Genomic DNA, 27,086 nt, shown 5'->3' with positions numbered 1-27,086 from the left:
TGTAGTCTTTATCTTTCTATCTAACTTGTTGTGTATTTGCGTACTGCATGTGTGTGTGCACGTGCATGCATGTGAGTGTGTTTGCAGGCACATCCTCTGGCAGTAAACTACTAGTCAATAATCTTGCTCTCTGTCCCACAATTGTCTCATTAATTAAGATGGCACTACAATATTGCTTTCATTCTAACAGAAGCATTGGTGGTACTCAAAGCAAATAATATGACTTCAGTTTGAAAAACATACCTCCCTGGAGGGCAAATCCAGGAAGAGTGGAAAGAGAAATGCAGGGGGGGGGGGGGGGGGGGGGGAAACACCTCCTCTTCCGCCTCTCTCTCTTCTCCTGTCTCCCTCCTCCTCCATCTACTCCCTATACCGTCAATTACCGAGCTGGAAGAATGACTTGATACTGCTTGAGGGACTTCGTTCAATAACGACAAATGTTCCTCAAAGCAATGCTTCATTTTGCTTCCCAGTCTGTAATGCCACTAAGAATGGATGTATTGTAATCCCTGAAGCATGGTCATATTGACTGGAAGACACAAATCCATTTCATAAAGACTACAATCAAGAACTACAGCGGTGCAGACAATAGAAAATACTTTAATCATAAATAGATCAGTGATAGGACAAGTAATACAGGGCATGTCGGGTTATAAACAAGAATGACTCTCTAAAGCAGCTGTGGTCCTTCTTACTGTGTTTGAGGGTGTACTGAGTATACACAAAGTGACCCGGAACAAGTTAGGAGCATCAGTGATTAGGAACAGTATCTCATACAGTAGTAAATAGCATAAAAGGTCATCAATTGGTTCTCAAGTGATCATCTACAGTGGTTTTCTCATGTGTTTTCTCTTTTCCCAAATGTATTATGGACACATGTACATAAGGAGATACATCCAGAATAAGAAGCCTCCAGCACATCTGCTTTAGCCTCAAATTACTCCAAAGTAATCGATTCCCCTGTCGTCGTAATCATGTGAAGCACCATGAACAGTATACCAGTGAGTCTTCCATGAGCTATATGCTAATATAAAATGGGTGGTTAGAGCCCTGAATGCTGATTGGCTGACAGCAGTGGTATACCAGACGAATACCACGGGTATGACAAAACATTTATTTTTACTGCTCTAATTACGTTGATAACCTGTATAGAATAGCAATAAGGTAACTCGGGGGCTTGTGGTATATGGCCAATATACCGCCCCCCTCATGCCTTAATGCTTAAAGGAACCACAACACAGTAAAAAAAAGACCGACGTTGCTTTTTTAACACAATTTCTCATACCTTTTCTCCATCCTCCTAAGAGCTACATTCATTCCGTACACAGCTAGCTATGCTTGGCTATCAACTCCTGTGTTGATCTTCTGTAGCAACTTTTCCTTTCCCAGAGGGGCTTTTGAATACCTTTTTTTCATCCTCTTCCCTCCCAGTCTTCCTAATTAAGCAGGATTAGCTCAGTGACATTCACCCTCGTGTTACACAAGGGTGGCAGGTTAGTGGTTAGAGCGTTGGACTAGTAACCGGAAGGTTGCAAATCCCCGAGCTGACAAGGTACAAGTCTGCCCTGAACAGGCAGTTAACCCACTGTTCCTAGGCCGTCATTGAAAATAAGAATTTGTTCTTAACTGACTTGCCTAGTTAAATAAAGGTAAAAAGTGTGGAGGAGTTGGCCAGAACAGATGAAAAGGCGGGCACAGACAGCCAATTAATTTCAACGACGTTGATTCAACTAGTGTTTGCCCAGTGGGAACGGCGTTGCACTGTGAAAGCCAAAGGCCAGAGGATTCTGATGGAGCCTCAACAGAAAGGAAATGTAGACATCAATGAAAAGGGGTGGTAGCCGTGTAGTGGCAGAGCAAAAACTGTGGGGTGCTCTTTAAATCGGTACACATCGCATTCATAAGCGGCCTGACACAGATTACTGAGTAGAGAATATAATAACATCTCTACTCCACTCTACCTGGTTTGAGATAAGAATATAAGAATAGGGAGGGGTGTGTGTGTATGGAATATAAATGTAGATTACGCTCCCTGGCTACTCTATTCAGTAATCTGTGTCAGGCCGCTTATGAATGCGATGTGTACCGATTTAAAGAGCACCCCACAGTTTTTGCTCTGCCACTACACGGCTACCACCCCTTTTCATTGATGTCTACATTTCCTTTCTGTTGAGGCTTGAAGAGAACAAAACATCTCTTGAATCTCAAGTGTGTGAGCATGGTTAGCATGGCCCACTTCCCTGTTACTCTATGGTCGTGGTGGTGAAGATGCTGTATGTACATTAAATCACGAACAGGAACTGCATGTAGATGAATGACATTGGATGGATTCTCTATTCCCTTCAGACTTCTAATTCATGCTCTGGGGGGAGATATTGTGGCGTGTGAATATGCTGCCAGTGTTATGGTTTCCAACTACATTCACTGATACAGTTGTTCATAATGAGACATATAGATTCAAATATATGTTTAGGCAAACCTTTGCTAAACAATGTAGTTCAGATTATTTTTGACTGATTATCTTTCCAATTAAATGTTATAATAAAATGTGTACATTTAGTTTTCAAAAGGAATCATTTTAGAAATGTAGAAATAGAAAAGACAACATTTTACAAATTGCATTTGGAGAGTTTAACTCTTAAAAAAACAACGAGTTCTGGATGGTGACGCAGCTGCTAAAATGGCCAACAAGAGCTACTGTATGTGGAACACTGAGATCAGTTGCTGGAACCTGGAGTAATAATGCATGTATTGTTAACAATCTGATGACGTCAGATCTCAGATCAGTTCAGACCTTTGTGGGTAAAGAAACGTAAGAGTAGTATCCTCAATGCATCTTTACCCCCACTCAGACTGATGATGTCATGTTAGCATGATTCACAGGTTAAATGACAACACAACACTTAATAACCTCAGACATGAATGACGCACACAACAGATGCTCGCTACAGTACAGTCAGGCTACAGTACCAGCCAGTACACCCACAGGAGGTCCCCCATCCGTTTGGTACCAAAAGTTACAAGTAGGTCCATTTGTATTTAGACAGTAAATGCAAGTGGTTTAACAAGCAATAGCAGCAACCAACTAGAAAATAACATAACACAATCTCCAAATGGGTTATAGAATGTTGTTTTCATGAATCTCAGAAATTATTTACAGTATCTGATACTGAACAAAACATGAAAACTGGGTGACCTAAAATACTCCATAATCATAAAAGTGAATAGCACTGCTTGTGTTTGAGCCACTGTGTGGGTCCACTATCCCTCCCACCACATAAAACATCTATCTACACCAGCACTTGGATTAAATGTTTACAGAGCCTGTCGAGGAGGTGTCTCAGTGTGACTGGGCTGTGTGTGTCACATCTCTTCCTAAACACAAGGAGCTCGTCCAGAACATTGCCCCGGATTCCATAATGTTGGTCCCAATATCCACAGTCGTCCCGTACCCACCCGACGTCTCTGCCTGGCTTCCTGTGAGGGTCAGAAAGGGCAAAGAATCCTCAGACAAAGGCATCCATTGAGGGTCTACTCGGTGCCACTCTGAGGCAGTTTCCTCAGGACCCAAGCAGGCTGACCTCATATCTGCCTGATTCCCCAGGGTCTTTCGGTCTGTCTCACTCTTACGGAGGCAGGGATGTGAAGATGAGTCAGTAATCCTCCTCTCAACGTAGAAATGTAATGTCTCTGTATGTTCTGAATATTGTAGTTACAGTCCTGAAAAGAATAATAGCACATAGCCATACAGAGGTCAACCACCAGGTTACGTAAGATGTTTTTGAGTACAAAATCAAGAATCAATGCAGGCTGTCACTCAATTGCAGTATTATCATGTCAAGAAGATAGAATGAAGGGATGTGTAAATGGTTGTCTACCTGTGATGCATGTCAATGATTCCCTTCTATATCTGTTAGTCTACAGAGAAAAAGAGAGACGGCAAAATTAGAAACATTAGGAAAATTGTGAACATTAGGCTTGAGTCAAATGCCCTTGTGTTGTCTACATCAACCCTTTATATTATTCACACACACACACACACACACCTCCCCCTTATGGAAATCTACACTACCAAGAATTCACAGCCTCTGGTTTCCAGTCTCTCTTTCTAATAAGGACACAGATGCCACACTACTGGCATCAGATGTCTCACAACTCCTAAACCATCATCAGCCATATGTTCTGAAGACTCCCCGTGGCTGTTTTTGCTCATCAAACAACCTTATAGACTTCTGCTGTTATATCTGCATCTCATAACCAACAACAAGGTCAATAGAAGCTGACAGTCAACTCTACACACCAAGGTCCTTGGCTGATTATCTTTTAACTCATGTTTAGGGCACGCACGCACGCACACACGCACACACGCAAGCACGCACACACAGATTCAGAGATTAGTGACCTTCCCAAAGGGCTCTATAGAAAAATGTTCATGTTCACAGCCATCACACACACAATGAACTTTCCCCCTCTACTCCTTTTACAACTGAGACCAACTTTGTCTGAAGACGACATGGGGTTTTCTTTGAACACGGAGAACAAAGACTAGAAAGATGGAGTCTTCAAGGGACTTTTCTGTACAGTATTTCCTTTTTTGCTTGATGTTGTCTCTTTTACTGTAGCAGGGCGTTACATAGTAAAGCCATGGTTAATCGAAGGACAGCGATTGGAGGTTGTACTGAAATCACATAATGGAGGAATCAATTAGTCTATTCTGGGGAGGGGTGTGTCCATGTCCAGGAGGGGTAGATCATCTGATATGTCCCGTACAGTCAACACAAGTAGAAAACTTGACAACTACGTTACAACCAATTGTATTGCAATGACTATCCACTGATGACCATCCTGTCCAATCATCCTCACTACACAGACGCTGCACAGTATACATAGTTGTCATATTTACTTTTGTCTGTGGACTTGGACTGGCTGCCTGCAACGGTGGTCATGTCAGATGGTAGACCTACGTACACCCCGCCATAGTTCCTGAGGGAGTAGGGAAAAGGGTCAAAGGTCACATCAAAGAGCACATGACTCTAAGCCTATGTACTTTGGCTCCCACCAAACAACAGGGCATCCTGTGAGTTAGCACTGCAGTGTGTGGGTGTGTACAGTATGTAACCAAAACACATTAGGGAAGCAGCAGTCCAGGGGACTACTCTAATCCAACCATCTAATGACTGTAGGAACACACATGGTATGAATTGTGTTTGGGATCAACCTTCTCAGAGCAGGAGGAAAACAGTGAGGAGTAAGACGAGAGGACAAGAGGGGAGGACACTTACCTTCTTTTCTCATCGTCTGGTGAGGACTCATCTGTCCTGATTGAGACAAGAATCACAGATCAGCTCACAGGACTTGATACAATGCTCAGTGCTCAAACACATTGTACAGTCGTGGCCAAAAGTTTTGAGAATGACACAAATATTAATTTCCAGTTTGATGCTTCAGTGTCTTTAGATATTTTTGTCAGATGTTACTATGGAATACTGAAGTATAATTACAAGCATTTCATAAGTGTCGAAGGCTTTTATTGGCAATTACATGAAGTTGATGCAAAGAGTCAATATTTGCAGTGTTGACCCTTCTTTTTCAAGACCTCTGCAATCCACCCTGGTATGCTGTCAATTAACGTCTGGGCCTCTTGAGGATTGACCACAAGTTCTCAATGGGATTAAGGTCTGGGGAGTTTCCTGGCCATGGACCCAAAATATTGATGTTTTGTTTCCCGAGCCACTTAATTATCACTTTTGCCTTATGGCAAGGTGCTCCATCATGCTGGAAAAGGCATTGTTCGTCAACAAAATGTTCCTGGATGGTTGGGAGAAGTTGCTACCATAAAGAATGGTACCATTCTTTATTCATGACTGTGTTCTTAGGCAAAATTGTGAGTGAGCCCACTCCCTTGGCTGAGAAGCAACCCCACTCATAGATGGTTTCGAGATGCTTTACTGCTGGCATCACACAGGACTAATGGTAGTGCTCACCTTGTCTTCTCCGGACAAGCTTTTTTCCGGATGCCCCAAACAATCGGAAAGGGGATTCGAAATTACTTTACCCCAGTCCTCAGCAGTCAGCAGTCCAATCCCTGTACCTTTTGCAGAATATCAGTCTGTCCCTGATGTTTTTTTTCTGGAGAGAAGTGGCTTCTTTTCTGCTCTTCTTGACACCAGGCCATCCTCCAAAAGTCTTTGCCTCACTGTGCGTGCAGATGCACTCACACCTGCCTGCTGCAATTCCTGAGCAAGCTCTGTACTGGTGGTGCCCCGATCCCGCAGCTGAATCAACTTTAGGCTACGGTCCTGGTGCTTGCTGGACTTTCTTGGGCGCCCTGAAGCCTTCTTCACAACAATTGAACCGCTCTCCTTGAAGTTCTTGATGATCCGATAAATGATTGATTTAGGTGCAATCTTACTGGCAGCAATATCCTTGCCTGTGAAGTCCTTTTTGTGCAAATCAATGATGACGGCACGTGTTTCCTTGCAGGTAACCATGGTTGACAGAGGAAGAACAATGATTCCAAGCACCACCCTCCTTTTAAAACTTCCAGTCTGTTATTCTAAGTCAATCAGCATGACAGAGTGATCTCCAGTCTTGTCCTCGTCAACACTCACACCTGTGTTAACAAGAGAATCACTGACATGATGTCAGCTGGTCCTTTTGTGGCAGGGCTGAAATGCCGTGGAAATGTTTTATGGGGATTCAGTTCATTTGCATGGCAAAGAAGGACTTTGCAATGAATTGCAATTCATCTGATCACTCTTCATAACATTCTGGAGTATATGCAAATTGCCATCATACAAACTGAGGCAGCAGACTTTGTGAAAATTAATATTTGTGTCATTCTCAAAACTTTTGGCCACGACTGTACATAACACCCAACATGACACAAACAAATGATTGATATATAGTTGACATCGATGACTTGGTTATGAGCTGGGCAAGACTTGGTATGGCACTGTGAGGGCACTGATCAAAAGGAAACAACCATGTGGATGGTTTCCACCTACAATGAATGTAGGTTAAATGGGTAGTGGACTATGTCATGTACATTGTCACATTTACCTTTCTTCTCTGTCCATAGAAGAGGCATGAAAAAACAAGTGTATACATGAACTGCCAGTCAAAGTGTGTGTGTGTGTGTGTGTGTGTGTGTGTGTGTGTGTGTGTGTGTGTGTGTGTGTGTGTGTGTGTGTGTGTGTGTGTGTGTGTATGTGTGTGTGTGTGTGTGTGTGTGTAGCAGGACTAGAGGTGTGTTGTGTTGCAGTGCTGAACCCCAACCACTGACTGGCCGTGGTTGGCAGTGTGCTGCTGTCAGTCCCCATTGGTCCTCGATTAAGCACTGTAGCTGCTCAGATGTTTATCAGAAAGTACACACACCACACGCACACACACACCACACGCACACACACGCCACACGCACACACACACACCACACACACACAAAGTGATTCAAGAAAATGTTTTGGAAATGGGTGCCTGCTCTCCCTTCCCACACCATGATGATGGAGGTGGCTCACCGTGCCTATTGAAGACCTATGTTCCCTTTATAACATAATTCATACAATTAGCCTTGAATGGAAAATGGCTGTTCCTTTGATTTACTGAACAGGGCTAATTCATTGTAATAGAAGTTCTGGAACATGTATTAATTTCTCTACACATTAATATTCTATAGGCAAAATATTTGAAGGCCTTGATACAAAAGACTGAACATTTTAATTTGATTACATGACAGTAGGCGTTTTGAGGTCTTGCAATGTAATATCCATAAGACCAGTGTAATAGCCCATTTTGAATTTAGTCAGATTACATTTCTCTATATCTTTCTCTACCATTACTAATACTAAATCAGTGTTTCTAATGACAACCAAATAGGTTTATGCCATACAGGAAAACTCATGCTTTGTATTAGAGGTTGACCGATTCATCGGAATGGCCTATTAATTAGGGCCAATTTCAAGTTTTCATAACAATCGGAAATCTGTATTTTTGGACACAGATTTGGCTGATTTATTTTAATTTAAATTCTTCTTCTTTTTTTACACCATTATTTAACTAGGCAAGTCAGTTAAGAACACATTCTTACTTTCAATGACGGCCTAGGGGAACGGTGGGTTAACTGCCTTGTTCAGGGGCAGAACGACAGATTTTTACCTTGTCTGCTAGGGGATTCAATCTCTTAACCTTACGGTTAACTAGTCCAACGCTCTAACCACCTGCTATACATTGCACTCCACGAGGAGACTGCCTGTTACGCGAATGCAGTAAGCCAAGGTAAGTTGCTGGCTAGCATTAAACTTATCGTGTAAAAAACAATCAATCAATCATAATCACTAGTTAACTACACATGGTTGATGATATTACTAGTTTATCTAGAGTGTCCTGCGTTGCATATAATCGATGCGGTGCACATTCGCGAAACAGGACTGTCGTTGCTCCAATGTGAACCTAACCATAAACATCAATGCCTTTCTTAAAATCAATACACAGAAGTATATATTTTTAAACCTGCATATTTAGCTAAAAGAAATCCAGGTTAGCAGGCAATATTAACCAGGTGAAATTGTGTCACTTCTCTTGCGTTCATTGCACGCAGTCAGGGTATATGCAACAGTTTGGGCCACCTGGCTCGTTGCGAACTAATTTGCCAGAATTTTACGTAATTATGACATAACATGGAAGGTTGTGCAATGTAACAGGAATATTTAGACTTATGGATGCCACCCGTTAGATAAAATACGGAATGGTTCCGTATTTCACTGAAAGAATAAACGTTTTGTTTTCGAAATGATAGTTTCCGGATTCGACCATATTAATGACCACCAAAGGCTCGTATTTCTGTGTGTTATTATGTTATAATTAAGACTGATTTGATAGAGCATTCTGACTGAGTGATGGTAGGCACCAGCAGGCTCGTAACCATTCATTCAAACAGCACTTTCGTGCGTTTTGCCAGCAGCACTTTACAATGCTTCAAGCATTGAGCTGTTTACAACTTCAAACCTATCAACTCCCGAGATTAGGCTGGTGTAACCGATGTGAAATGGCTAGCTAGTTAGCGGGCTGCGCGCTAATAGCGTTTCAAACGTCACTCGCTCTGAGACTTGGAGTAGTTGTTCCCCTTGCTCTGCATGGGTAACGCTGCTTCGAGGGTGGCTGTTGTCGATGTGTTCCTGGTTCGAGCCCAGGTAGGAGTGAGGAGAGGGACGGAAGCTATACTGTTACACTGGCAATACTAAAGTGCCTATAAGAACATCCAATAATCAAAGGTATATGAAATACAAATCGTATAGAGAGAAATAGTCCTATCATTCCTATAATTACTACAACCTAAAACTTCTTACCTGGGAATATTGAAGACTGATGTTAAAAGGAACCACCAGCTTTCATATGTTCTCATGTTCTGAGCAAGGAACTTAAACGTTAGCTTTCTTACATACATATTGCACTTTTACTTTCTTCTCCAACACTTTGTTTTTGCATTATTTAAACCAAATTGAACATGTTTCAATATTTATTTGAGGCTAAATAGATTTTATTGATGTATTAAGTTAAAATATGTGTTCATTCAGTATTGTTGTAATTGTCATTATTACAAATAAATAAATAAAACAAAATCGTCCGATTAATCGGTATCTGCTTTTTTTGGTCCTCCAATAATCGGTATATGAATCGACATTGAAAATTCATAAATCGGTCGACCTCTACTTTGTATCCCTCCCTCCCAGGAAGGCAATACCTTGCTGAGTCTATGAAACCGTGATCTATGAGACTGTTGCTGTACTTACAAATCTTTGGAGGTTTCTGCAGGTCCTGTGAACACAAGGAAGAGAAAAAGAAAATCATTACACAATTCTCATTATTTTGTTCTGGATGGTAGATAATGTGTGGATTACAGTAGAAATGTACTTTTTACCCAGTAAGTGGTGGTGGTGGTGGGGGGGTGTTGAGGTGGTCTTGTCTCACAGCAAAATACCACTCCACACCCATCACATCAACCAACCATTACTTATCCATTGACACAGTGTCTGTCGCTCCTCTTTGTACTCTGTGTGGTTTATTTATAGGGACGCAGTGCATTACATGCAGAAACATCAAACATGAAAAACTCTGTCCTTGAATCATTATTACAACTTCTTTTTTTTAAATAATAAAAAAAATGGAAAGAAAGAAAACAACCCAACTAAGTGACTAAATGCCTGCAACCCAGCGGTTGGGTCAACCAAACAACCCAGCGGTTGGGTCAACCAAACAGCCCAGCGGTTGGGTCAACCAAACAGCCCAGCGGTTGGGTCAACCAAACAGCCCAGCGGTTGTGTCAACCAAACAACCCAGCGGTTGGGTCAACCAAACAACCCAGCGGTTGGGTCAACCAAACAACTCAGCGGTTGGGTCAACCAAACAACCCAGCGGTTGGGTCAACCAAACAGCCCAGCGGTTGGGTCAACCAAACAGCCCAGCGGTTGGGTCAACCAAACAACCCAGCGGTTGGGTCAACCAAACAACCCAGCGGTTGGGTCAACCAAACAGCCCAGCGGTTGGGTCAACCAAACAACCCAGCGGTTGGGTCAACCAAACAGCCCAGCGGTTGGGTCAACCAAACAGCCCAGCGGTTGGGTCAACCAAACAGCCCAGCGGTTGGGTCAACCAAACAACCCAGCGGTTGGGTCAACCAAACAACCCACCGGTTGGGTCAACCAAACAACCCAGCGGTTGGGTCAACCAAACAGCCCAGCAGTTGGGTCAACCAAACAGCCCAGCGGTTGGGTCAACCAAACAACCCAGCGGTTGGGTCAACCAAACAACCCAGCGGTTGGGTCAACCAAACAACCCAGCAGTTGGGTCAACCAAACAACCCAGCATTTTTTAGAGTGGACCTTCAACACTGTTTCTCACCCACAATAAAGTCAAACACAGAGCACCCAGAAACAATAACACTTAATCAACGCGCCACTCTACCTTGCTATATCGGAAATGCGGTAGGCTCCATACATCACTTTTATTAACACAACTATCTGACTTAACGGCTCCCTTCCCACTCGTTGAAGATGTTACAGAAGTCAATGAGGCACAGCTTAATGACCACCACTTCAAATCAAATTGTATTTGTCACATGCGCCGAATACAACAGGTGTAGGTAGACCTTACCATGAAATGCTTACTTACAAGCCCGTAACCAACAATGCAGTTCAAGAAATAGAGTTAAGAAAATATTGACTAAATAAACAAAAGTAAAAAATTTAATAAAAATGAACAATAAAATAACAATAACAAGGCTATATACAGGGGGTACCGGTACAGAGTCAATGTGCGGGGGTACAGGTAAAGGCCAACTGTAAAGGCTCCTGGAATTGCCTGGTCAAAAGGACAGAAAGAGCGCTGAGGGTGATGTGGGCTGACTGGGCTCTTAGTGCGTCCTGTAATTTGACAGAGGAGTTATTGGCGGATTTCGAGTTGCACTCCATAGCTCTCCTGGGTAGACTGTATGGACACCTGACCCTAATCACCAACTTCACACTGAGAGGGGCCTTGACATGGATGTGTAGGTAGGCCATGTAGGGCAAAGATAAGTAGTGGAGACAGGTAGAGGTCACAACGCAGCCAGGACTGGCTCTGAGAGAGAGGAGGGAGAGATATGGGTGGACGGGCCCAGAGGAAGAGAAGGGATAGAGAGAGTTGGACAGGCTCTGAGGGAGGAGGGATAAGGAGGGATGGATGGACCTGTCAGATATATTTTCCTCTGTATTATGGAGGTTGTCAGAGAAATGTAGAGATCACAACAAAGCCAGCATTGGCTCTGGGGGACAGGAGAGATAGAGAGGGCTGGACCTTGATGGATATCATGTATACTCTGTATCAAAAATGTTTAACCTTGATAAGCAAGGGTCAAATCGACCAACAGCCTGCAGTGGACTTAGCTTATGTCAGGTAGATAGTGTCATGTAGCTATAGTCATACATCATCTAGCTTAATAAACTCAGAAAAAAAAGAAATGTCCCTTTTTCAGGACCCTGTCTTTCAAAGATCATTCGTAAAAATCCAAATAACTTCACAGATCTTCATTGTAAAGGGTTTAAACACTGTTTCCCATGCTTGTTCAATGAACCATAAACAATTAATGAACATGCACCTGTGGAACGGTCGTTAAGACACTAACAGCTTACAGACGGTAGGCAATTAAGGTCACAGTTATGAAAACTTAGGACATTAAAGAGGCCTTTCTACTCACTCTGAAAAACACCAAAAGAAAGATGCCCAGGGTCCCTGCTCATCTGTGTGAAAGTGCCTTAGGCATGCTGCAAGGAGGCATGAGGACTGCAGATGTGGCAAGGGCAATACATTTCAATATCTGTACTGTGAGACGCCTAAGACAGTGCTACAGGGAGACAGGACGGAAAGCTGATCGCCCTCGTAGTGGCAGACCACGTGTAACAACACCTGCACAGGATTAGTATATCCGATACATCACATGCGGGAGAGGTACAGGATGGCAACAACAACTGCCTGAGTTAAACCCTGCCTTTCTAAGGTCTTCGAAAACCAAGTTAACAAAACAGATCACCGACCATTTCGAATCCCCCGTACCTTCTCCGCTATGCTATCTGGTTTCTGAGCTGATCATGGGTGCCTCTCAGCCACGCTCAAGGTCCTAAACGATATCATAACCGCCAACGATAAGAGACAATACTGTGCAGCTGTATTCATAGACCTGGCCAAGGCTTTCGACTCTGTCAATCACCACATTCTCATCGGCAGACTCAAAAGCCTTGGTTTCTCAAATGACTGCCTCGCCTGGTTCACCAACTACTTCTCAGACAGAGTTCAGTGTCTCAAATCGGAGGGCCTGTTGTCCGGACCTCTGGCAGTCTCTATTGGGGTGCCACAGGGTTCAATTCTTGGGCCGACTCTTTTCTCTGTATACATCAATGATGTCGCTCTTGCTGCTGGTGATTCTCTGATCCACCTCGACGCAGATCGACACCATTCTGTATACTTCTGGCCCTTCTTTGGACACTGTGTTTACCAACCTCCAGTCGAGCTACAATGCCATACAATTCTCCTTCCATGGCCTCCAACTGCTCTTAAATGCAAGTAAAACTATATGCATGCTCTACAACTAATCGCTACCAGGACCTGCCCGCCCGTCCAGCCTCACTACTCTGGACGGTTCGCACTTAGAATATGTGGACATCTACAAATACCTAGGTGTCTGGTTAAACTGTAAACTCTCCTTCCAGACTCACATTAAGCTTCTCCAATCCAAAATTAAATCTAGAATCGGCTTCCTATTTCTCAACAAAGCATCCTTCACTCATGCTGCCAAACATACCTTCGTAAAACTGACTATCTTACCGATCCTTGACTTCGGTGATGTCATTTACAAAATAGCCTCCAACACTCTACTCAGAAAATATGATGCAGTCTATCACAGTGCCATACGTTTTGTCACCAAAGCCCCATATACTACCCACCACTGCGACCTGTATGCTCTCATTGGCTGGCCCTCGCTTCATATTCATCGCCAAACCTACTGGCTACAGGTCATCTATACGTCTTTGCTAGGTAAAGCCCCGCCTTATCTCAGCTCACTGGTCACTCAGCAGCACCCAACCGTAGAACACGCTCCAGCAGGTACAGTGCCTTGCGAAAGTATTCGGCCCCCTTGAACTTTGCGACCTTTTGCCACATTTCAGGCTTCAAACATAAAGATATAAAACGTTATGTTTTTGTGAAGAATCAACAACAAGTGGGACACAATCATGAAGTGGAACGACATTTATTGGATATTTCAAACTTTTTTAACAAATCAAAAACTGAAAAATTGGGCGTGCAAAATTATTCAGCCCCTTTTTTCAGTGCAGCAAACTCTCTCCAGAAGTTCAGTGAGGATCTCTGAATGATCCAATGTTGACCTAAATGACTAATGATGATAAATACAATCCACCTGTGTGTAATCAAGTCTCCGTATAAATGCACCTGCACTGTGATAGTCTCAGAGGTCCGTTAAAAGCGCAGAGAGCATCATGAAGAACAAGGAACACACCAGGCAGGTCCGAGATACTGTTGTGAAGAAGTTTAAAGCCGGATTTGGATACAAAAAGTTTTCCCAAGCTTTAAACATCCCAAGGAGCACTGTGCAAGTGATAATATTGAAATGGAAGGAGCATCAGACCACTGCAAATCTACCAAGACCTGGCCGTCCCTCTAAACTTTCAGCTCATACAAGGAGAAGACTGATCAGAGATGCAGCCAAGAGGCCCATGATCACTCTGGATGAACTGCAGAGATCTACAGCTGAGGTGGGAGACTCTGTCCATAGGACAACAATCAGTCATATATTGCACAAATCTGGCCTTTATGGAAGAGTGGCAAGAAGAAAGCCATTTCTTAAAGATATCCATAAAAAGTGTTGTTTAAAGTTTGCCACAAGCCACCTGGGAGACACACCAAACATGTGGTCAGATGAAACCAAAATTGAACTTTTTGGCAACAATGCAAAACGTTATGTTTGGCGTAAAAGCAACACAGCTGAACACACCATCCCCACTGTCAAACATGGTGGTGGCAGCATCATGGTTTGGGCCTGATTTTCTTCAGCAGGGACAGGGAAGATGGTTCAAATAGATGGGAAGATGGATGGAGCCAAATACAGGACCATTCTGGAAGAAAACCTGATGGAGTCTGCAAAAGACCTGAGACTGGGACGGAGATTTGTCTTCCAACAAGACAATGATCCAAAACATAAAGCATAATCTACAATGGAATGGTTCAAAAATAAACATATCCAGGTGTTAGAATGGCCAAGTCAAAGTCCAGACCTGAATCCAATCGAGAATCTGTGGAAAGAACTGAAAACTGCTGTTCACAAATGCTCTCCATCCAACCTCACTGAGCTCGAGCTGTTTTGCAAGGAGGAATGGGAAAAAATGTCAGTCTCTCGATGTGCAAAACTGATAGAGACATACCCCAAGCGACTTACAGCTGTAATCGCAGCAAAAGGTGGCGCTACAAAGTATTAACTTAAGGGGGCTGAATAATTTTGCACGCCCAATTTTTCAGTTTTTGATTTGTTAAAAAAGTTTGAAATATCCAATAAATGTCATTCCACTTCATGATTGTGTCCCACTTGTTGTTGATTCTTCACAAAAAAATACAGTTTTATATCTTTATGTTTGAAGCCTGAAATGTGGCAAAAGGTCGCAAAGTTCAAGGGGGCCGAATACTTTCGCAAGGCACTGTATATTTCACAGGTCACCCCCAAAGCCAATTCCTAATTTGGCCGCCTTTCCTTCCAGTTCTCTGCTGCCAAAATCACTGAAGCTAGACTCATATCTCGCTCACTAACTTTAAGCACCAGCTGTCAGAGCAGATCACTGCACCTGTACATAGCCCATCTGTAAATAGCCCATCAAACTACCTCATCCCCATACTGTTTTTTTTGCTCCTTTGCACCCCAGTATCTCTACTTGCACAATCATCTACTGCACATCTATCACTCCAGTGTTTAATTGCTAAATTGTAATTATTTTGCCACGATGGCCTATTTATTGCCTTACCTCCCTTATCTTACCTAATTTGCACACACTGTATATAGAGACTTTTTTTATTGTGTTATTGACTGCATGTTTGTTTATTTATTTATCTTGGCCAGGTCGCAGTTGTAAATGAGAACTTGTTCTCAACTAGCCTACCTGGTTAAATAAAAGGTGAAATAAATCAAATAAGAAAATACACCAGGAACGCACAATCCCTCCATCAGTGCTCAGACAGCCTATTTCGGACTGAGAGAGGCTGGACTGAGGGCTTGTAGGCCTGTTGTAAGGCAGGACATCACCGTCAACAACATCGCCTATGGGCACAAACCCACCATCGCTGGACCAGACAAAGTTATTTTCACTGACGAGTCGCGGTTTGTCTCACCAGGGGTGATGGTCGGATTCACGTTTATCGTCAACGGAATGAGCGTTACACCGAGGCCTGTATTCTGGAGCGGGATCGATTTGGAGGTGGAGGGTCCGTCATGGTCTGGGGCGATGTGTCACAGCATCATCAGACTGAGCTTGTTGTCATTGCAGGCAATCTCAACGTTATGCGTTAGAGGGAAGACCTCCTCTTCCCTAATATGGTAACCATCCTGCAGGCTCATCCTGACATGACCCTCCAGCATGACAATGCCACCAGCCATACTGCTCGTTCTTTGTGTGATTTCCTGCAAGACAGGAATGTCAGTGTTCTGCCATGGCCAGCGAAGAGCCCGGATCTCATTCCCATTGAACACGTCTGGGACCTGTTGGATCGGAGGGTGAGGGCTAGGGCCATTCCCCCCAGAAATGTCCGGGAACTTGCAGGTGCCTTGGTGGAAGAGTGGGGTAACAGCAAGAACTGCCAAATCTGGTGCAGTCCATGAGGAAGAGATGCACTGCAGTACTTAATGCAGCTGGTGGCCACACCAGATACTGACTGTTACTTTTAATTTTGAACCCCCGGTGCCAACAGAGAGGGCTGCCTTGCTTTTAGCTGTTTGGAAACTTTGCAGTATTTTGTGTTATTACATACAGCCGGGAATAACTATTGGATATCAGAGCGGCAGGGCAATTGAACTGATTCCAGAGACACTACCCAAAACAACGCCGGTAAAGGAGAGGTACTCGGAGAGGTCTTCTAGTCCGACTTAAGAGGCGCGCACACCACCCACCGCTTCCGAGTATATTACTCACTCATGTTCAATCTCTTGATAATAAAGTTGACGAGCTCAGGGTGAGGGTTTCTTCCCAGAGAGACATCAGGGATTGTAACATACTCTGTTTCACAGAAGCATGGCTCTCTCAGGATATACTATCTGAGTCAGTCCAGCCAGCTGGGTTCTCAGTTCATCACGCAGACAGGAATAAATATCTCCATGGGAAGAAGGGGATGTGTGTTTCCTGATTAACAACTCAGGGTGTAATTGTGATAACATAAAGGAACTCAAGTCCTTTTGTTCACCCGACCTCAATCAAATGCAGACCGTATTATCTCCCAAGATAATTTTCTTTGGTTATAGTCATGGCCATGTATATCCTCCCTCAAGCCGATACCACGTTGATCATCAAAGAACTTCACTATACTTTATTCAAACTGGAAACCACATATCCTGAGGCTGTATTTATTGTAGAGTACTACAAACCAAATTTGAGAAAAAGGCTGCCGAAGTTCTATCAACACAGACTGGTGTTTGAGGGTACTATTTAATGAAGCTTGTGAGGACTTGTGAGGCGTCTGTTTCTCAAACTAGACACGAATGTACTTGTCCTCTTGCTCAGTTGCGCACCGGGCCTCCCACTCCTCTTTCTATTCTGGTTAGAGCCAGTTTGAGCTGTTCTGTGAAGGGAGTAGTACACAGCGTTGTACGAGATCTTCAGTTTCTTGGCAATTGCTCGCATGGAATAGCCTTCATTTCTCAGAACAAGAATAGACTGATGAGTTTCTGAAGAAAGGTCTTTGTTTCTGGCCATTTGGGACGGTAATCGAACCCACAAATGCTGATGCTCCAGATACTCAACTAGTCTAAAGAAGGCCAGTTTTATTGTTTCTTTAATCAGAACAACAGTTTTCAGCTGTGCTAACATAATTGCAAAAGGGCTTCCTAATGATCAATTAACCTTTTAAAGTGATAAACTTGGATTAGCTAACACAAAGTGCCATTGGAACACAGGAGTGACGGTTGCTGATAATGGGCTTCTGTACGCCTATGTAGATATTCCATTAAAACATTTTTTTTTTAAATCAGCCGTTTCCAGCTACAATAGTAATTTACAACATTAACAATGTCTACACTGTATTTCTGATCAATCTGATGTTATTTTAATGGACAAAAAAATGTGGTTTTCTTTCAAAAACAAGTACATTTCTAGGTGACCCCAAACTTTTGAACAGTAGTGTATGTTTTCATGGAAAACAAGGACATTTCTAAGTGACCCAATACTTTTGAACAGTAGTGTATGTTTTCATGGAAAACAAGGACATTTCTAAGTGACCCAATACTTTTGAACAGTAGTGTATGTTTTCATGGAAAACAAGGACATTTCTAAGTGACCCAAAACTTTTGAACAGTAGTGTATGTTTTCATGGAAAACAAGGACATTTCTAAGTGACCCAATACTTTTGAAAGGTACTGTATATATTCTTCATTCCATTCCTTTACTTAGATTGGGTGTTTTGGGTATATGTTGTGAAATTGTTAGATATTACTCGTTAGATATACCAATACCATTTGCCAAACACGTGTATGTGACCAATAAATTTGATTTTGAACACTATATAACTTTTGAAAAACAAGGTAACAACACCCCCTCCCGTCCTCCATCTTCTCCATAATAACACCACTCTTCGACAAAGCTGTCCACCAAATTTTACTCAGGTAATTGAAGGAATGGCGTTAGAAAAATATGAAATATATAAAATTCATAACAAACACCACAATTTTATCCTTAGATATAGAAGAGGAGGCCAAAGCCTTTATACAGAAACAGTACATGGGGTGTGCCTTAAGACAGAACAGAGTGGCCCATTCACAACCCTTACAAAAGCTTATTCATCATCAAGGCCACTCAGATCTGCTTACACAAGAGGAGGGATGAGGAGCCCAATATCCAGTACGTTTAGAAGGCACTGTCCCATTGAGTCTCTGGACAAACACATGGGTGTGGAATGAAAAACGGAGTGGGAATCGAAAGAAAAAACAATTGGGCTACAGGTTGTGAGGAGATTTTAAAACAGGCTCACACACATAATACCACTGGTAATTTATCTAACAGCTGTGTTGTGCAACACTGCTGATATGATCACATTTAGGTCTACACTACCGCTTCCGATACTGTTACGGATGGGTGTAGTGTCACCTTGTCCAAATTGATGTTTCCAATAGGCTATGTGAAATGCGAAGACCTTTGCATTGAAAATGGACAGATGCACTACACTGCCAAAAGTATATGGACACCTAGGTGTCGAACATCTCATTCCAAAATCATGGGCATGAATATGGAGTTAGTCCCACTCTTTGCTGCTAAAATAGCCTCCACTCTTCTGGGAAGGCTTTCCACTAGATGTTCAAACATTGCTGCGAGGACTAGCTTCCATTCAGCCACAAGAGCATTAGTAAGGTTGGCACTGATGTTGGGCAATTAGGCCTGGCTCGCAGTCGGCGTTCCAATTCATACATCCCAAAGGTGTTCGATGGGTTGAGGTCAGGGCTCTGGGCAGTTCAGTCAAGTTCTTCCACACCGATCTCGACAATACCATTTCTGTATGTATCTCGCTTTGTTCACGGGGGCATTGACATGCTGAAACAGGAAAGGACCTTCCCCAAACTTTTGCCAGAAAGTTGGAAGCACAGAACCATCTAGAATGTAATTGTATGCTGTAGTGTTAAGATTTCCCTTCACTGGAACTAAGAACCCTAGCCGAACCATGAAAAACAGCCCCTTATTCCCCCTCCACCAAACTTTACAGTTGGCACTATGCAATCGGGGAGGTAGCATTCTCCTGGCATCCACCAAACCCAGATTCGTCCATCGGACTGCTAGATGGTGAAGCGTGATTCATCCCTCCAGAGAACGCTTTCCCACTGCTCCAGAGTCCAATGGCGGAGAGCTTTACACCACCCCAGCCAACACTTGGCATTGCGCATGGTGATGTCAGGCTTGTTTCCTCCTGCTTGGCCATGGAAACCCATTTCATGATGCTCCCGACAAACAGATCTTGTGCTGGCATGGCTCCAGAGGGAGTTTGGAACTCGGTAGGGTGTGTTGCAACCGAGGACAGACGATTTTTACACACTGCGCACTTCAGCACTCGGTGGTCTCATTCTGTGAGCTTGTGAGGCCTACCACTTCGCGGCTGAGCCGTTGTTGCTACTAAACGTTTCCACTTCACAATAACAGCACTTACAGTTGAACAGGGAAGCTCAAGCAGGGCAGAAATTTGATGAACTGACTTTTTGGAAATGTGGCATCCTATGATGGTGCCATGTTTAAAGTCACTACAGCTCTTCAGTATGGGCCATTCTACTGCCAATGTTTGTCGATTTCAAGGCTGTGTTCTCGATTTTATACACCTGTTAGCAACGGGTTTGACTGAAATAGCAGAATCCACTATTTTTAAGGGGTGTCCACATACACTACATGGCCAGAAGTATCTGTGCACACAGTAAAAGAGTGCCAATTCCATTTGATTCTATCCCATTCTGTATATGTAACTAAGCTGTTGAGTTCATAGATCAATAGTTCTGACCTCTACCACACATGCATCATAATGACAGTGTCACATGTCCTCACATGTCCTTGTCCCTGAGCTTGAGAGTGACCTCTAACCATGGGCTTAATGATCCCTCACAGAGACCCTCACACATCTTCCCTTTGTATTACACTCATGCATAACCATGCTTCTCATCTACTATACAGCTAGAATACTAGTTCACAGTATTTTCCTCCAGGGTCTCCCTTCCAGGAAGTGGAACTAGAGCAAATTCAGAGAAAATAAAACATGAACCTGTTTTTCGCATTAGCTGCCTGGGGTTCTGTTAGAGAAGGAGCCTGTCTGGCCTTTGCTGAGGCGCGCGCGCGCACACACACACACACACACACACACACACACACACACTTGCTCTGATGGTTAGTGAGGTAATTCCACAGGCGCTCTGATTCTATCACCATCATTTTCCGACCACAGCAGCAGCCAGTGATTGCTAAAAAGAAAATGTATTTTTATTCAGGCATCGCTCATTGATTCAGAAAAACAGTACATTACTTCAGATTTAAAAAGATGTGTAGTGTGTATTAACCTCTCAACCTGAAACATTCACAAGTAGGAGTAAGACCTTAAGGTATTCGCCCAGTGAAATGTATCCTTTTGTGGGCTTTCGATGAATAAAACTAGGATATTGAGTAAGCATTTCAAAATTAGCAGTCACAAGGAGAGCCAGCATCAATCACCTGGAGATACAACAACGGACAACCGATAGCTGCTGAGATGTCAAAGTCCTGTCTTTCTTTCATCCACAACACCCATTGAGAGAACTGGACGCCACAGACTTATTTGAAAACACACACACACACACAGCCTATAGACTCGCCCTTGAAAGCATTACAAGACTATTTCTGTTTTAAATTCCTAAAAACTTTGCTGTCTCCTGGTTACCAGGGGCCAAAGTCTGAGCCTAAAAACCCTGAGGCAACCTCTGCACCCAACCACTGTCAACCCCTGAGATCACCATACACATACGGTACACACCTGGATGCAGAAAACCACTGCATACAGCACACACACCCATAGTGAAAACATTCAACCCTCCGCACCCCCAAACAGCCAGATGATCTGGAACAGGAACACTCACCCCCTCCTGAGGTGCTGGCGGCTGAGGAATTGCCACAACCCATTTTGCATAGACGCTGCCACTGGGAAGGAGTTGTATTATGTGTCTCAGTCACACTGATTTACTATTTGGTGGTATGCTCCTGCACTCTGTGTCCATCCCCTCTGCAGCGCTGAACTGAGTGGTGTGTGTGAAAGCATGGAGATACTGTTATATTCACAGAGGGAGGGGGAGATGGGGAGTGGGAAAGAGAGAGCGAGAAAGATGCTCTGTCCTCACATGATTTGCTATTTTTCTCCACCCTGACAGGGTTGTCCAGGAAACGGGGGAATGGGCAGGAGGGTGTCGAAGAAGCCAGCCAATGGCAAGCTTCAAGTTCGGCTAGGCTTTATAAGGGACATTCCAGCTTTTATGTATGACTCTCCAAATTCATGATATGGTAACACATGTTATGCCGCTCTGGATAAGAGTGTTTGCTAAATTACAAAAATATAAATGTTAAAATAAACGAATAAACTGTTTTCACCCCCGCCCCCGGAAACCTCTCTCAAAGCTACGGATCCGGATCTGTTATTTACAGACACATTTCTTTCTACTTAGCTGCTCACACTCCTCCTCTCTTCGTGTTTATCACCTTCTTTCGAACCATGATGATGTCGCCTATGTCTCTGCCTCAGCTGAAATAAAAACCATGTGGCGATTTGAACGAACATTCAATGACATATGTCTGTTATAACGTATATTGCAGTTGCACAAGCAGCATGTCGTCGCTACACATTGCATTGGAGCAAAATTAAACTGCGTTTTGGGTGATGTAAGCTAATATTTGTAGTTGCTGCCATATCGTCGCTGAAAACTAACACTGCTAATTTGACTGCTTGTCTGCCTCTTGCTTAGCCAATGTTTACAATAATTATTAGAAAATAACATTAAATCGCTAATTAGACTGCGTGTTAGTGTCGCGTGTATGATACGCTGCCTAGATAGCTGCATGGAATGCTGCGTTCATGTGCTAGTCGGAACCATGAAACATTGACCTATCCGATATTTTAACTGATTGTCGTCACATTATGTTCGATTTTTTAAAATTGTTTTGAACATGTATTATTTAGGATACATTGTTTGCTACTGTATCTGTTCAACTGGATTTAAAATACTAGAATTCCTATTTATGACCAAATAATGTAAAAATGTTATTCCCACCACATTATGAACTGTGATGGTAAGGGTAGAATGCGGTGGTAATGACAAAATGTTAATTCATTTGTACTTACCTTAAGACCTGAAAAGACACACAAATTGCATATACTGTATGATCATGTTGAAATTTAACACTTATTTGCTAAATAAGACCATTATATTTTATTGAGTGATTTGATCTCTATTTATGTGACTTACTATGGTTATTACTGTCTTTAATTATTTATTAATTTATTATTCTATAAGATACCCCCAAATTCAACCAAGGATAGGACAAGAGCACATACTAACAAAATCAAACAAGATCCTATAGATACCAATAGTATTTATTTGTATTTATTTATTTAACCTTTATTTAACTAGGCAAGTCAGTTAAGAACAAATTCTTATTTACAATGACGGCCTAACCCGGCAAAACTCAAACCCGGACGACACAAAGAAAGACAAATCAAGAGACAAGAAAGTGGTGAACTGTGAAACCAATCTCACAACTTTCCCAGTGAGAAAAAAGGGTAGAAAAAGGAGGCAATGGAAAATGAACCAAAGAAACAGCAGATCAACTATCCAGAGAGGAGTGGTTATGGAGTCATACCTGTCAAGGAACACACCACCACACTCACAGGAAGTCTTACAGCTACAAAATGATGACCTATTAGCCCCTCAAATGTCACCAGATTCCCCATCCTATTCAAACTCGGAAACCCTAAGACAGAGAGGCTGTAGAAAAGGTGTAAAAAAAAAAACAGATCCAAAGTCTACAAGGATCTATGTATGGTCAATATGAAGTTGAAGGCCACGGAAAGAATACGGAGGGAAATTATTTTTAAAAATATATAATAGATTGTCAGAGAAGATCAGAATTTTGGATTCCTCCGGTACAAAAACAAAACAACAAATGCGGTCAAAGCCACAGAATCTGAAAAAAATAACATAACACCATCATCTCAGAGCTGAGAGAGAAATACCAGAAGCAACCGAGTGCAAAAGACCCACCAGTGATATCCAAGGTTTTGGCTGGGAAAATACTGAAAAAGTATTGCATGGTGAAAATGGCAAATAGAATTTGGATTCTCTGCGAAGACAATGCGGGCAAACAACAAAACGGCCAACTTGTCTGTGGTACTCAAAAAAGAAACAGTCGAATGCAATCAGCCCATCAATAGAAGATTAAATAAAACTTTTTTAGGAACGTGATGGTAACAGTCGAGCATCAACAGGAAAAAGGAAATAAAATGCAGAAGCGATACATGAACGACACACTGGCAAAACTCCATCAGAAGTTCAAGATAGAATTACCAGAGGTCAAGCGGTCATACACAGAGTTCACCAAAATAAGTCCCTTTTGAATTCAAATGTTTTATGTGAAATGTTATTTCCATGACACTGTCATTACCACAATGCTAAGTCATTACCATCAGGGTACATATTTTTTAGGAAACAGTGTATTAAATTGATTTACGATTTCTCCCATATGTGAACCTTATATGCTTGTTCTTAATCCCTAAAATAATGTCAAATATAAAGATTTTGATGTGGTAAAAACATGTTTTTGAGTATCATCAAGACATATATGGACATTTAGACATGACAATGATGAATACATATAATTAAGAAAACTTCCAAATTGTAACGAAAATATTATTACAAAAAAATAAAAAATCATAGAAAATGCCTTAATTACAGAAATTGTATCTTTCTTTTCAACTAAAATAGCACATTTTATGACGTTGTGGTGACATTGTACAAATTGCAATTTGTAACATATCATCCGAAATGGATGATGCACATCCACAAATTAATACATACCATATGAAATATAACATATCATACTAAATGGAGTGTCCCGGATTTAGATTTACTATGTTACGTCTACCCCGGTGTCCGGGTTGAGGACAGTTTTCACAATAACAAGTGTGTGTGTATTGGCAGTAGTTTGTAGGCCTAGTAAACCCTCAAAAACCTGTGTAGGTTACTGATTCCCTTCAAGTTAATCGTTCTTATGGTTTCCCTATGCAAGGCCACAGCAACAACTCTTTTTTTTTCTGGTGACATGCATGATGTTTCAGGTGTTGTTTTACAATGTCGGCAGTGCATGCTTGGCATCAGATGGAGCTATGTGGTCCAATTCCTTGATAAATACAGAGATGTTTCTCTGCCCTCTCCAAACCTTGAGGGCAGAACCTTCATTAACTCTGGGTGTGCACACGCACATTATGTTAACAGCTTTTGATGAATACAGTACACTCAGTCTTCACCTTTGTGTAGGATTATGAGTAACCTACAAGGATTATTACAGAGCTAGATGCCTTGCAATTTCAAAAGCCAAGACCTCTTCCCATCTCACCACTGGGAATGTGATGACAGAAATAAAAGCTTAAATAAATAATTCTCTCTACTATTATTCTGACATTTCACATTCTTAAAATAAAGTGTTAATCCTAACTGACCTAAGACAGGGAATTTTTACTAGGATTAAATATCAGGAATTGTGAAAAACTGAGTTTAAATGTATTTGGCTAAGGTGTATGCAAACTCCCGACTTCAACTGTATGTATGTATGTATGTATAAATATATATATACACACACACACATACATACATACATATCATAGAGGTAGGCTTCAGAACCAATTGCACAATTAGTTTGTGCATCACTATTTTAAACTACAATCAGTCAGACCTACTTTCATACAGTAGGTCTTGAATCAATTGATTCCCTTTTTCGTTGACTTTTCTTTTCTTCCTAGAGTCCGTGGTACTGCTTCTCCTCATCCTTTATTGACTTTTCACATTTGTTTTTTTATTGGCTTTTTCAGCCCTTTTTAATTTGCTCTTAACGCCTTTTCTACTGCCCGTGGTATATATTGAAGCACTCAATGTGCAGTGGCGCTTTGCATTTCTCACATGCATAGGCAGTGCGTTTGTCACAATGACGACGTCTCTGGAACCGGTGCATCGTGTTGATTGGCCAGTGAGAAGCTTTGTCATATCTTGCCTGATCTTCAACAGTGGCAGCCAGTAGAGATCTCCTTCCGTGGCTCAGTGGTCTCATGCCAAACTTTTGCATAAGAGACTGTGCCACTATTCATGAGAAGGTGAGCAGGTCGATTGTCCCTCCCATAACATCTCTGTAAAATAAATGGCTGTTTACGAGTGCACTTTTGAGAGACCATGCAAAGATGGGCCACCACCACTTCTTAGAACTGATGGAGATATAGTATCTTGAAACCTGTAGGTTGTGAAGAACAATGTGCTCATTGTATCGGTTGATGCATTTTGTTGTTGGACTTTGTCAAAAGGCACATCGCTCCTTGTTCCATCTCTTGACAGAGGTCTCACTGTATTTCTCCTCCATGTTTGTTGCCACTGTGACAATGTTATTGTCTTTCTAACGGACCAGCAACTTGTCTCCTTGGCTCAAAACCTCAGAGGTTCCCCAGGTAACTTCATGAAGTCTTTCTGTGGCTTGAATGGGACATCAAACAGACGATTTTGCCTCATCGTTCCAGATCTCCCATATCCTCTTTTTGTCATTTCTTTGCGGAGTGCAAGTGAAGTGGTTGTCATGAAGGAACTTGCAACCTTGAGGTCCATGACCCAACCCAGTCTCAGGGAGGAGAGTGTGGGGTAGTGAGGGGTAGGTCATCATCACTGATAACGTTGTTCCTGTCATGATCTGTTTGCATAGGTTCAGCATACACATTCAACAGCCTGGCTGTTGTCCATATCTGACCCACCGCTATCACAATCTCTGAGGGATAACTGCAATGTTGCATGCCTTGTCTGGGCAGTCACCTAGATCCAACATATCCAGAACTTTACTCAACGTGAAACTAAAAGAAAGAACAGAGTAGAAAGTTAGGTAGAACAAGAACTATGTACAGTATGTGTATAAATATGTGTATACCTAGATGCACTGTGTTATTCCATCGGTCAACATGTTTACACATTCTATGACCACACTGAACAAAGTTGAGTAATTGCAAATGCATATATCAATACTAGACACCTTAAAGATGATGTGTACCAACAAATCTTTGTCCTATCTTAATGTTAACATACTTTACTAACCTTTTGTTTGGGAGCTTTGACGCAGCTATCGTCTTCTTCGTGCTTCTTCACCTGCATTGCTTGCTGTTTGGGGTTTTAGGCTGGGTTTCTGTACAGCACTTTGAGATATCAGCTGATGTACGAAGGGCTATATAAAATAAATTTGATTGATTTGATTGATTCTCGTGGCGCAACCAGGAAGTAAACAACTCTGGTCATGTGACAATCTACAATAAACATGTGACACTGCACATATTTCATTGAAACCCTTTATTATTTCAATATTTGCTGGAAATGCATTGATACATCATTCAGTAACATTTTTAGAGCCTTATAACTGAAAACGTTTTTTTACGGTCACTATTGTGACTGATGGGATTCAATAGGTTAAACTGACTTGCCTAGTTAAATAAAGGTTAAATAAAAAAAGAAATATATGAAATTTAGCTAAAAGACCTCTCACTGTTCGCTAAGGGACCGCCTA

The 27,086-nt window shown here is 42.2% G+C and overlaps 1 protein-coding gene and 1 long non-coding RNA gene across 2 annotated transcripts; both read right to left on the bottom strand.

Moving 5' to 3' along the window:
* Window positions 1-580: 580 nt before the first annotated feature.
* LOC110493594 (overexpressed in colon carcinoma 1 protein homolog) lies at window positions 581-21,615 on the bottom strand. The gene is made up of 6 exons (XM_021567959.2): window positions 21,374-21,615; window positions 9,789-9,813; window positions 5,283-5,318; window positions 4,904-4,983; window positions 3,879-3,918; window positions 581-3,720 (listed from the first exon to the last, which is right to left on the bottom strand). Exons 1-5 carry the CDS (start codon window positions 21,414-21,416, stop codon window positions 3,914-3,916), a joined length of 189 nt encoding a protein of 62 aa, XP_021423634.1. The 5' UTR covers window positions 21,417-21,615; the 3' UTR covers window positions 581-3,720; window positions 3,879-3,913.
* Window positions 21,616-25,298: 3,683 nt separating this feature from the next.
* On the bottom strand, window positions 25,299-26,771 carry LOC118941167. Its single transcript, XR_005037485.1, has 2 exons — window positions 26,624-26,771; window positions 25,299-26,385 (listed from the first exon to the last, which is right to left on the bottom strand). It is a non-coding gene; the product is annotated as an uncharacterized LOC118941167 (long non-coding RNA).
* Between the last annotated feature and the right edge of the window lie 315 nt (window positions 26,772-27,086).

This window comes from Oncorhynchus mykiss, chromosome 2, assembly GCF_013265735.2.
Source record: "Oncorhynchus mykiss isolate Arlee chromosome 2, USDA_OmykA_1.1, whole genome shotgun sequence".
Taxonomy (NCBI): Eukaryota; Metazoa; Chordata; class Actinopteri; order Salmoniformes; family Salmonidae; genus Oncorhynchus; species Oncorhynchus mykiss.
Note: the sequence above shows the minus strand (reverse complement) of the source record. Positions and strands in the feature narration are given on the sequence as shown.